Below are 12,260 nucleotides of genomic sequence, written 5' to 3'. Positions count from 1 at the left end.
GAACCGATGTTGTGAGGTGACTGACAGTATACGACAGCAGATGGCGGTCTAATCCTTCTTTCTGTAGGACAAGACCAGCAGCAGCACCTGGTCGTGGCATGGGAAGGGTTAAACTGGTGGAGTTGAGTCCAGGGCAGGCTTTCTGTCTTCTCGAGTTGAGATGGGGGGAAAAACAGCGGCAACACGGAGATGCTGAGCGGAGGGTTGTTCTAATCTCCCGTCGGTGTTCAATGACATGACCAGATTTGCTAAAACACCAAATTATGGCTGGGAACCTCAGCTGCTACGAGTCTCTAGATACTCCTGTCGCATAGAAAAGCCGCATTGTTGAGCAAAAGCCTTGTAACCGTGAGCTGCAATAATGCGAGGGGCGGACAGCAGCAGCAGGTCTGCCGTGATTGTGCTCTTCCTGCTGGGATGCGATTTATGGACGGCGGCCGCTAAAACACTGCAGGAGAACAGCGATGCCAAAGGTAAGAGACACGCCGTTAACACCTCCGAATACATCACTTCTGTTTAGGTTTATAAAGGTCTTGATGGAAATTTGAGAGCTTTGCTTTGACTTTCTGGACGGCATTCCCAGTGCTAGCTGTTAGCAATCGTAGCATATAATAACGCAGAGTGTGTAACGGCCATAAAGTGAATACATATGTCTTATGAATTAAATACTTTTATTGTTTTAACAACGCAAACTTTGTTAAATGTTCGTAGTTCGATTTCTCTGGTGTTTTGTAAATCTCAAGCCATCTGTTTGAAATCGGATCTCATTTTTGTGATGCCTGTCGTTGCAACAAGCATCACTGCAGCTTCCAAAGCACATGAACCGAGTGGTGCGCATATCATATGTGTCATTTTCTTTAGGTCTTACATTTTTCATGCAATATTCCCATATTTATCTGCTACAACTAATAGTAGATTAGAAATCTACAGCTTATTATCTATCGACTGTATAAATTTGGTATATTCCACTATTGTAAACATGGGCGTTTTAAATTTTGTGCATGAATTTATTTATATGTAATATAATAACATGACACGTATCAAACGTGTAATGTTTAGTCACTTAGGTCAGTAAGTAGGCCACATTTGACACATGCCTTATTGTCCATTAGAAGTTCATTGGAAAGTAGCTACAACTCTTTCCATCAGTCATGTTATTTCTTTAATTATTTTTAAATGTTGATTAAAAGCTTGTGTTGAAGTTACATGTCTGTATGGCAATGTAAACAGGAGAACCTGCTGCTTCAGATGAGACAAGATCTGTAATTTAACATTCATTATTAGCCACAAATAGCCAGATATTAAATTATACTTTTCTTGCCTAAACATTTTTGTTGTTTATTTTTGCACAGGGACCTATAACCTAACTTTCTATCATGTCATTTAGTTCAGTACTAAAAGCTCACTGAAACCTAAATGGACCTGGTTTATTTATGCCGTGATGGTTTTATTATGAGGTTATTTCTGGCTTCTGACTATTTCAGACTGTTATACTCTAATTGATCTCGCTAATGTATGAAGTAATGCAATGTTAAGTGTCTGTGTCTATGAAGATATCAGTGTGCCGGCAAGGAAGGAAATTGAAAAAGCAGTTTTCATATCACGAGTTCGTATTTGACATTTGCATAGCCTAATCCAGATATCATCTCAGCGGTACAATGTTGAATACTTTTATGTGAGGCATGGATGTCAGATTGCAAAACCCTGTTTAAATGAAATGGTTGGCAAAGCTCACCGTTTGACAGCTGATTGATTTAGCAGCTTATAGACTGGCAGTTTGGTTAAATCCTTCATCTCTGAGGTATAATATGAGGAATCCCCTTAAACCCCCTCCTCCCTCCTGATGGAGAATCGTCCTCCCCCTCCGTCTCCTGCTGATGAGCAGCGGCAGCACAGATGGGTCTTTGCTGCTCTCTCTTCTTTAGAACAGTGGACTGGCACAGTGTAAGCTTTGACTATGCAAAATAGGGCTTTCCTGCCTTTTGTCCCGGCTGTGCCACATCCTCATCACCAGGATCTGAAAAGGGAATGCTGTGTGTGAGGCCCTGACGCAGTTTAGTCAGGCTTGGAATGAGTTTTGCAATGCAGCTTTGACTCTTATTGCCTGAATTTTTTTTTTTAATCTTCAGTCCTTAGGTTAAATGTAGTTTACGCAAAGCTTTGGATTTAGTTGCTATAACTGTTATATTGTTATGCTTCACACTGTGTTTAAATGACTTATAAGTTTGTCAAATGATTGTAGTTAATACTAATTATGCTATTGTAAATCTCCGATAACAGACTTGAAGTGTGATGTGCACCTGGTTTTTCTAATAGAAACAAATTTAATAGGTTCTACATTTGCTTTTCACATCAATTTCACATCAAAATTTGTAAGCCGATTCAAATCTTTACTTTTATTATATTTTATTCTGTGTTCTATAAGTGTTTCTATGCTATAATTTCATGAATGACGAACTGCTATCTTTATGAACGTTTGGACTACCATTTTGTATTGTTTAAAATTTTTATTTATTTGACAGGTATATTTGACAGTAATTTTTACTCAGTAGCCTAAATGTTACTTGAATTTCAATTAAAGGACACAACCGGACTGTAAAGCACCATTTAAAAGTGCAATTTTTAAAAGGAGCAAAAAATAGTAGTAGTGCACACTATTGTTCAAAAGTTAGGGGTCAGTAAGACTGAGACTGAGTAATTCAGTAAGAATTCCATTCAGCAAGGATGCAATAAATTGATCAAAAGTGACAGTAAAGATATTTCTGGTGTTACAAAACATTTCTGTTTTAAATAAGGTGTTCTTTTTTTAACCTAAATATTCATTCAATCAATTAGAATTTTGAAAAAATGTAACAATTTCTCAAGCATGATGACTGTTCAACACTGATAATAATAGTAAATGTTTCTTGACCTTCATATCAGCATATTAGAATGATCTCTGAAGGATCATGTGACACTGAAACCTGGCGAAATGGCTGCTGAGAAATTCAGATTTGCCATCACAGATAATAATATATAAATGGATAAAATGCACGCTGATAACAATATAGACTATACGCTGCTTGCCCAATCAAGAAATGCATGCTGCAAACATGTTTTTTTGTTTTGGTTTATTTGTGTATGTTTTAAAATGGTCCCTGTACTGCCAATATTGCTCATGCTAACAGTCAAATATTTACTGTAAGCAGTTGCTTGTTATCAAACACACACACAAAAACAGAGACTAAATGGACTCCTTAATAGTTTCCTACTATAATGCATAAGGGCTTAGAACAATGGGGCTTAGGAAACCAGCTATGTTTTAGAGCTTGAGGGACTCATAAAGGCTGATAAAGAGGATAAGGCTGGTGTTTTCCACTCATTAATTATCAGTAATGGGGATTTCTGTGGTATATTCTCTGGATTTTGGACATTGCTGTAGTTCAGAAAAGGAAAGGTCTGTTTGTTTGCCCCCTAGCATTTCAAAGCATTTTAAGCACACTGGAGACCCCTGTTGTGCTTAATTTTTTATGGGGTCGTGTTTTCAGCGAACACTCAGACATTTTCTCATCTCTGATTACCCAAACCAGACTATCTCCCTTGGGCAAGCCTGTCAGGCAGCTCTCTCTCTCTCTCTCTCTCTCTCTCTCTCTCTCTCTCTCTCTCTCTCTCTCTCTCTCTCTCTCTCTCTCTCTCTCTCTCTCTCTCTCTCTCTCTCTCTCTCTCTCTCTCTCTCTCTCTCTCTCTCTCTCTCTCTCTCTCTCTCTCTCTCTCTCTCTCTCTCTCACAATCGTTATCTTGCAAATAGAGACTCTTATATCACTCTAAGGCCCTGTTTACTAGAGGTCGACCGATAGTGGATTTTACAGTAACTAGGTTGGACCGCACTAGGGTGTGTTTCCCAAAAGCATCATTAGCCAACTATGGTCGCAAGTTCTATTAACACTATTGGTAACAACAGAACTTGCGACCATAGTTGGCTTTGGGAAACGCACCCTGGCCGATAACCAATTAATCAACTGATAGTTTTTAAATTGGGTACTGAATGAATTTTAGGAATGCACCGATATGGACATTTTGGTCTATACCGATAATTTGTAAGCCGATTACCGATATATTGGCTGATTAATCTAAATCCAAATTTTTATATAAATTTTTAGAGCCTGATTACAAAAATGAAAGTCTTACCATTTAAAATCCATGTCCATGGCGCAAATTATAATGATGCTCTTATTATAATTGTATGTAGCCTATATGACTGACTTGTGCGACAAATGTTGCACTTAATTGTATTTTCCTTTTGCTGTCTCAGCTGAAGGAAATAATCCATTATTTATCGGCTTTAATATATATCAGCCAAATTTTCTTATCCGGCCAATAACGAGAAAAAAAAAAAAACCTATATCGTCCGACCGATATGGTGACCGAGATATTGTACATCCCCAAACTAATCTCTATATGAAGCATACAGACTATATTAATGCAACAGAAAGTCAAACTTTTTGTTGAAATATGCACAAAAACCTAGGGTGCAGTCATTATGACATTGACGATTTGGGACAAATATTATGTAATTTACTGAAAAACTATGTGAGTGGTGCGGCAGGATTTTGAACAGCCTAGGATTTTTTCATAGCTGGGCGCCGTCGGTATGTGTACACTCAAATCAATGTGTTAAAATTTGAGGCCGCTCTCGTACTTTATAATGACAGCGGACCCTTCTCAGCGAATACAATGGACGCTACCCAGGAAAAACTATCGGTATGGATTTTTGCTGATAACTGATTGTTTCTGTGAATGATTATCGTAAATATTAATTGGCAAAACCGATCAATCAGTTGAACTCTACTGGTATTAAGATGCATTTTGATCCATCGGATCACAAGTGGACGACGCCAAATACAGGTATAAACTGCGTCTAAAACATTGAGCTTTTACACTTTCGACCGGATTTCTTTCGTAGTGTAAACTCTCCTAGACGAATGCTTTCGAACAGCCACAAAAGTCCGGCCACTCTCCAAGCGGACTAGACAGACAGGATTTAAACTTTGTCGGCTCGGCTAAAGACCCAAGTTTGGGTTGAAGATGAAAAATGTACCAAGCACAGTGTTTCTCTCACCATTACTGATTTCTAACACGCACTCACTGCGTTTGATGTGGTCTCTTAAGCTATCAGAGCAGAAACGAAAGCTGCTGCTCTCCGTATGTTTTTCCGGCGATCGCATTCAAATGGAAATTCTGTGAGCTATTTTGTCCATTAGATTGAAAGATCTGAAAAGGCTCATACATTTACCCCCACATAGACCCCTCCACAAGAAGAAATCAGGAAAGTAGTGATAGAAAGTGGACAAAAGAAATGGATTAAAACACCTTGTGTAAACGGGTATGTCTGTCTTGTCTTATTGTCCGAACTATCTGAACTATCCGAATGACCAAAATGCATCTTAATACCAGGTGTAAACAGGACCTAAATGTGTGTAGTTATTCTGGATCTTAAATAAACTTTAAGAGTTTTACATCTTAAATCTGACATGAATTTAGATAACACTACTGAAAGAGCAGCTTTTTTGTTAATAGCTTTAGGCCCACAAATGTATAGGGTTGTGTTTGATTGGTAACACTCATTAAAAACCCCTTGAAATCACCTGAAAATCACAATCACATCTTGTCCTGTGTTGACATTCTTTCTTTTGAAACAGGAAGTTTGGTTTTATAAGAGTTTTTAAAAGCATTGTTTTAGTTGTGAAGGTGTTTTGAGAGGAAAGGTAGAAGAGTAACCCCCCCTCCTAAAAATAATCTGAAGGAAATACTTTTGGATCTGATTAGAATTTTATGGGTAGAATCGTCTGTTTTCATGCCTGTGAAACATGATAATCCTCCAACACAACAGCAGTCTTTTAACTTTAAGCAGAGCCTGGACGTACTGAATGAGCGTGGAGCTCTCTCTCATTCACACACACAGTCTCTCACAGTGTGTCCTTTTATAGAGGGAGGGGGAGAGAGACAGCCTGTCTGCTGCACATCTGGATAAGTCATTTTCCCACAAAACGGAAAGACAAGCTTGTTTTATGTTTTAGAATATGTAAAAAAAAAAAAAAATGTCTTGGATAATTTTACTTTTAGAAATAAAATAATCATTTAGTAACATTTAAGAACTGTTACATTAATATTCAAATAACTTTTTTTGAAGTGTTGTACTTTAGAGGGATGATCACTCTAATGGGGAACAAACTTTCCAACGGAGAAGCCGTTTTAATAACCTCTAGATAATCAAGCAGTCTTTGTTGTGACAACAAAGTAAATTGTTTGTCACGATTACCAGTGAGAGTGCCCATCATTACCACCAGAGGGCAATCCACCCCGGACTATTGTCAATCCTTAATGAAACTACATTTCCTATAACTCTCTTCCTGGACTCATCACCCCTGATTGCATCCACCTGTGTCTCATTACCTTGTTTAACTCACCCTATAATAGCCAGTTTTTCTCATTCATTCCCTGCGAAGGCTTGTACGTGTAACACTGCGTTTCCACTGTTTTCCATGTTCCTGGTTTTTGTTATCTGTCTGTGTCCTGGTTTTCCCGTTCCTGTCTCACCCTCTGGAATTGTTTGTCATTGTTTGGACTGATTACCCTGTGCTTTTGACCACTGCCTGTTATACGGTTTATGATCTTGGATTTTCCCATTTAAAAACTGCATTTGCTTTCTCAACCTTTGTGTCTCGGAGCAGTTTGTTACAGAAGACTTCGCCAGTATGGATCCAGCAGTACGTCTCGTCCGCCTTTGTCAAGGAACTCGCTCGGTCAAGGACCACATTCAGGACTTCCTAGGTATTACCAATTTCACTAACCTCCCAGACTATGCTCTCATTGACTTCTTTTGTTATGGACTCAACAACTCGTTACAATCCACATTAATCAGTGATGGTCCTCGAGGATCACTGAGCAAGTTCCTAGAATATGCCCTTCATTTGACTGGTTCCTCCTACACTGTCGGGGAGTTTGAGGAGGACGTTTCCCTTAGACATTTTTTGGGAGGGGGTAGCTTGGCCCACCAAGTTCACCACCATGTCCAGTGAAGATGCCTGCCGAGCCCTTTGTGTCTTCACGTCATGCCTGTCGAGCCTGAGCATCTTCACGTCATGCCTGCCGAGCCTGAGCTTCTTCACGTCTTTCCTGCTGAGCCTGAGCTTCTTCACGTCAGTCCTGCCGAGCCTGAGCTTCTTCACGTCATGCCTGCCGAGCCTGAGCTTCTTCACGTCAGTCCTGCCAAGCCTGAGCTTCTTCACGTCATGCCTGCCGAGCCTGAGCTTCTTCACGTCATGCCTGCCGAGCCTGAGCTTCTTCACGTCATGCCTGCCGAGCCTGAGCTTCTTCACGTCAAGGCCGCAGTGCCTGAGTCAGCCCCAGATGGTACAGCGCTGATCATCATGGCCATGGCTATTTTGTGTGTGTGGGCAGCACACACATCAGCTCCATCCTGTGACCCTTCAGCAAAGATGGCCGCCGCCATTCCAGAGTCGTCCCAAGATGGCTGCCGCCGTTCCAGAGTCTCGTCCCAAGATGGCTGCCGCTGTTCCAGAGTCTGGTCCCAAGATGGCTGCCACCGCTCCAGAGTCTCGTCCCGTCATGGCCGCCCTTCCAGAGTCTTCCGACAAGATGGCAGCATCTACGACTTTGGACAAGATGGCCGACTCTACGCCTGTGTCTTCGGACAAGATGGAAGCCTCTACGCCTGTTTCTTCGGACAAGATGGAAGCCTCTACGCCGGTTTCTTTGGACAAGATGGCCAACTCTATGCCTGTCTCTTTGGACAAGATGGCCGCCTCTACACCTGTGTCTACGCTGGTATCTTCAGACAAGATGGCCGCCTCTGCCCCGGAAGTGACAAGATGGAAGCCTCTACGCCTGTGTCTTCGGACAAGATGGCAGCATCTACGCCTTTGTCTTCGGACAAGATGGAAGCCTCTTCGCCTGTGTCTTCGGACAAGATGGCCGACTCTACGCCTTTGTCTTCGGACAAGATGGAAGCCTCTACGCCTGTTTCTTTGGACAAGATGGCCGACTCTACGCCTGTGTCTTTGGACAAGATGGCTGCCTCTACACCTGTGTCTACGCCGGTATCTTCAGACAAGATGGCCGCCTCTGGCCTAATTGTCGGATCCGCCCTGGCCCCCCGCGTCAGATCCGCCCTGGACGACTGCTCAGCCTACTCTGCTCCGGCCGCCTCAGTCTCCAGGCCCTCTTCCACTCCACGGCCCTTGCCCTCCATCCCGCCCCCGGGTTCACCTCCGCTCAACTTCCCTCCTGGATAATTTTAGGAGCGTCTTTGAGGGGGGGCTATGTCACGATTACCAGTGAGAGTGCCCATCATTACCACCAGAGGGCACTCCACCCCAGACTGTTGTCATTCCCTAATGAAACTACATTTCCCATAACTCTCTGCCTGGACTCATCATCCCTGATTGCATCCACCTGTGTCTCTTTACCTTGTTTAACTCACCCTATAATAGACTGGTTTTCACATTCATTCCCTGTGAAGTCTTGTACGTGTAACACTGCATTTCTGAGCATTTCCACTGTTTTCCATGTTCCTGGTTTTTTGTTATCTGCCTGTGTCCTGGTTTTCCCATTTCTGTCTCACCCTCTGGATTTGTTTGTCATTGTTTGGACTGATTACCCTGTGCTTTTGACCACTGCCTGTTATATGGTTTACCTTGGAAGAAAAAGAGGCCAAAAGTTTGTTTTATTGCATCAGATGTCTGATCTAAAAATAATGACTCCCTGATTTTGCTGTTGGTCTTATATAACTAAAATGTTTGGAGAATGAGACACTTTGAGGAAGTCTGGGTTTTTTTTTTATGTATTAATGATGTATTACTCAAATGACGGATTATTTTAATTTGAAAAAGTGCAAGTGATAGCGCCGGTGCCTCCATGTCCTACAGTAAGGTTGCTAATACTTTACCTTCCACACTCCGCACAAACACTTGGATATGCGCCTAATAATAGCGCACATTTATGTAGGTTGACGCTAGATCAAGCGGCCGTGTAAAGTTGCTACTACTTGCATGTTTCACATGATAAGCCATATTTGGTCGATGGATGAATCGTCCATTTCTAAATGTTGTTTTTTCTGTTCTCATCTGTATTGTTATTTGACGTTGGTCACTAATAAAATGCAATTGCCCAGTATCTTCCCTGTATCTCTTGTTCGTTCTTTATTGCTAGTTCCTTTGCCCAACTTGACGGGCAGCTACAACTTTAATGAACATCAGACGCAGGGGTAAAGTTCAGCCTTTTAAACACTGAGCGATTACATGAGACATGATACATTTCGGTTAGTCGTTCTGTATCTTTCAACATAGGCTTCTGATGTTCATTCATGTTTATTTCCTGCTGTTATTAGTAGTAAAGAGAAAGAGATGATCAATTCACATGCTGATTGTGTCACGCCAAAAGAATCGATATGGGTTCATCAAAATTAGTCGAATAAAATGTTGACCCAAGGTAGATCCTGAAGGGAGCGAGTATAGAATGACATCTTGACAGTTCACCGGAAATGCCTGAACTGGCTTATCGAAAACCAGGCAGGAAGTAACCGTGCATAGAGCAAATTGTGGTTAGGATTTGGTTATTTGACATTCTTTGCTTGCTTATAGTTAGGAAGAGGGTGGACTGGAGTTCCAGTTAAAATATATTTTTATTTTGTTGGTGACTGTTTGAACTCATGACCTTAATATTATTGTAAGTGTGACTGTTGTTGACGGTTTCCGACACTGTGATTTTGAAGAGGCAACTAGGTACTTGTTAGCTTGGCCAAATTGTGGCCTATAAAATTACCAAATGACAGTTTCGTTGAATTTGGTGCCAAAGGTTTCCATAAGATGGCACTTAAAAAAAAAGTACATTATAATTATTCTTCAGCACTCAACCCCCAGCATACAAAACATTTTTAAAGGAGAGCTTTCCATAACTTTTAATAAATAATATTTCATAATTTGAGAATATGTAAATTGGGGGTGGAAATCTTTAGACGCCTCACAATCTATATCCGATTCAGGGAATCAATTCTTGAGCTCATTTGTTTCCTTATTAAAGGGATGGAAAAATACCCTTTTCATAAGATGTAAAAGAAGTCTTTGATATCCCCAGAGTGTGTATGTGAAGTTTAAGCTCAAAATACCCCATAGATATTTTTATATAGCATGTTAAAATTGTTACTTTTTGAGGATAAGCAAAAAACGCACTGTTTTTGTGTGTCCCTTTAAATGCAGATGAGCTGCTGCTCCCGGCACAGGGGGTGGAGCTACAACAGCTTGTGTCCTTAGCAGCTTCGATTAACTTACACAGACATGTACTGAAAATGTAAAAAAAATTAGCCTTTTAAGTTCAAACCGGAGTCAGCCAAAGATGGAGAGACTCAAGAAGTGACAACATGTAGACAACATTTCCGAATGGTTAGGCTAGTTGATGAATTTATGTAGCTTATGTGTAGTTATCTTCTAATCATTGATTAGCATATTCTGTCATGATAATCTATGAATCGCGTTCCGGGGGTTGGGATTTATTTCAATTTTAGGGTTAGTGATGTCACTAACCCGGAAGGAATGTTTGTAGTCCTTAAAAAGCTATTTCTTTAAAAGCAAATATCTCCCTTTGCTTTGAACTTTGAGCTTTGTAACTTTGCAGATGTTGTTTATGCTCAAACAGCAACATTACACACTAACTAAAGTTAGAAAAGTGAAATCATAATCAACCACCCCTTTAATTAATGAGTTTACTGACTTTGAATATCAAATTTATTTGTGTATTTTTACTAAATTACTTAGCAAATGAAAGCAGACTTTTGTCAGTAAATGAGTTTCGCGTATCAAATTTATACTCCATTCCAAACGGCATAAATGATGCCAATGTAGAGCATTTGAAAGGGAAATGCTGGCAGGTGAAACCCCAAATTGTCAAGCAAAATGCAGTTTCTCACAACACACATCCTGTGCAATGAAGCCTACGATTACATTGTATTTTGCTTCAACCATAAAGCCTCATGCAAGTTTATATACTTGTCTTGTGGTTTTGTGTTTGTTTGTCTGCAACTGGCAGCAAGCAAAATACGGCCGTTTCTAGCACACAATTCCATCGTGAATATGCGGATTAAAAAAAAACTAAGCTCAGAATTGAGGATCAGTGAAGAGAGAATCAATGAATTAAGAGGGTTTTTTTCTCCCACCTCTAATGGAAATATTTGCAGACTTTTTTTTTGTCTGTGATCTTTTGTTGAAACTTGCCTGTATTAAAGCTACAATATGTAATTTTTCTAATTAAACTTGAGGTAACGCAGCGCTATTTCACTTGGTCTACACTATCACACTTAACTGCATTTGAAAGTTATAATGTTGAAAGTTATAATGTTATTCTATGTGTTAGTTTATCTGTATGATACTAGTAGTAAGCTAGATCAACATTAGAATAACATACTGATCATATTCTAACATTTCATCATATTGAGCTATATAACATTAATTAGTTTTATGTACATTTGCTCACCTGTCTAAGAAAGTACATGGAAGAGTGGCATCTCTGTCAAGTTGAAGTTAGTCGAGGACGTGGAGCTCTCGGCATCTCGAAAACGCCATGCTGATATTGATCCTCGTTTTAGTTCTCCTTTTGTCCCAAAGTCTGCTTGCCATGGTCCATAATCTTTGAACGAAACAACAACAGTGTGAGCGTGCCGCTAGACGTAACAAGTTGTCCACGTCTGTCGCCATGGTTACTATGGCAGTACTAGCAGAAACCAGGGATAACACGGACATTACATCATTGACAATGACCAGGGACAAGCCATTATTTAAAATTGGAATTTCTCTGAATTAAAAATCTTTGGGAACTTTTGGGATATTGTAAGTACACAACTGCAGGAAATATATCACACTGTGCAAGTGATTTTTGGATATTTTATTACAAAAATCGTACATATTGTGCCTTTAACTAATTTATACATGAAATCAAAAAAGTGTTCAGAATCTGTCTCCCGCTTTCTCTCTGTCTCTTCCATGCAAACCCGTGACAACTTGCACACTCTAACCCTGTATAACCTTGACAGTTAATGCTGTTATTTATTTATTTATTAGATTTTTTTAAGATTAATCATTAATTTGGTTTCCTGAGGTGTTCCTAAGGTTTAGAATTCAGCGTATTGACTGATTATTACCCTATTCATTACTGCACACATGACTCTTGGAGTTAATGATACCTAGCTTCTATGGCAGATAAGAAGTGGG

General features: G+C 40.2%; 2 protein-coding genes across 2 annotated transcripts in view; both read left to right on the top strand.

The window, feature by feature from the left end:
• Positions 1 to 152: 152 nt before the first annotated feature.
• fam171a1 (family with sequence similarity 171 member A1) overlaps positions 153 to 12,260 on the top strand; it is a 34,574-nt gene continuing 22,466 nt past the window's right edge. Inside the window, exon 1 of the mRNA XM_079895893.1 lies at positions 153 to 473. Coding sequence (XP_079752019.1) covers positions 362 to 473 — 112 coding nt within the window. The 5' untranslated portion in view covers positions 153 to 361. The remainder of the gene's footprint in view (positions 474 to 12,260) is intronic.
• On the top strand, positions 6,480 to 9,172 carry LOC307173090 (uncharacterized protein). The gene is made up of 2 exons (XM_079895896.1): positions 6,480 to 7,529; positions 7,595 to 9,172. The coding sequence occupies exons 1-2, from the start codon at positions 7,510 to 7,512 to the stop codon at positions 8,292 to 8,294; spliced, it is 720 nt and encodes a 239-aa protein (XP_079752022.1). The 5' UTR covers positions 6,480 to 7,509; the 3' UTR covers positions 8,295 to 9,172.

Source organism: Squalius cephalus (assembly GCF_949319135.1).
Source record: "Squalius cephalus genome assembly, chromosome: 15".
NCBI classification, from domain to species: domain Eukaryota; kingdom Metazoa; phylum Chordata; class Actinopteri; order Cypriniformes; family Leuciscidae; genus Squalius; species Squalius cephalus.
The sequence above is the reverse complement of the archived record's forward strand: the minus strand, read 5'-3'. Positions and strand labels throughout refer to the sequence as shown.

Bases quoted from the DNA above. Each gene is read 5' to 3' on its own strand.
- LOC307173090 (XM_079895896.1), top strand. From the start codon at position 7,510: ATGGCTGCCGCCGTTCCAGA. The intron at 7,530-7,594 runs GTCTCGTCCCAA...CCACCGCTCCAG, and splicing joins ATGGCTGCCGCCGTTCCAGA to AGTCTCGTCCCGTCATGGCC.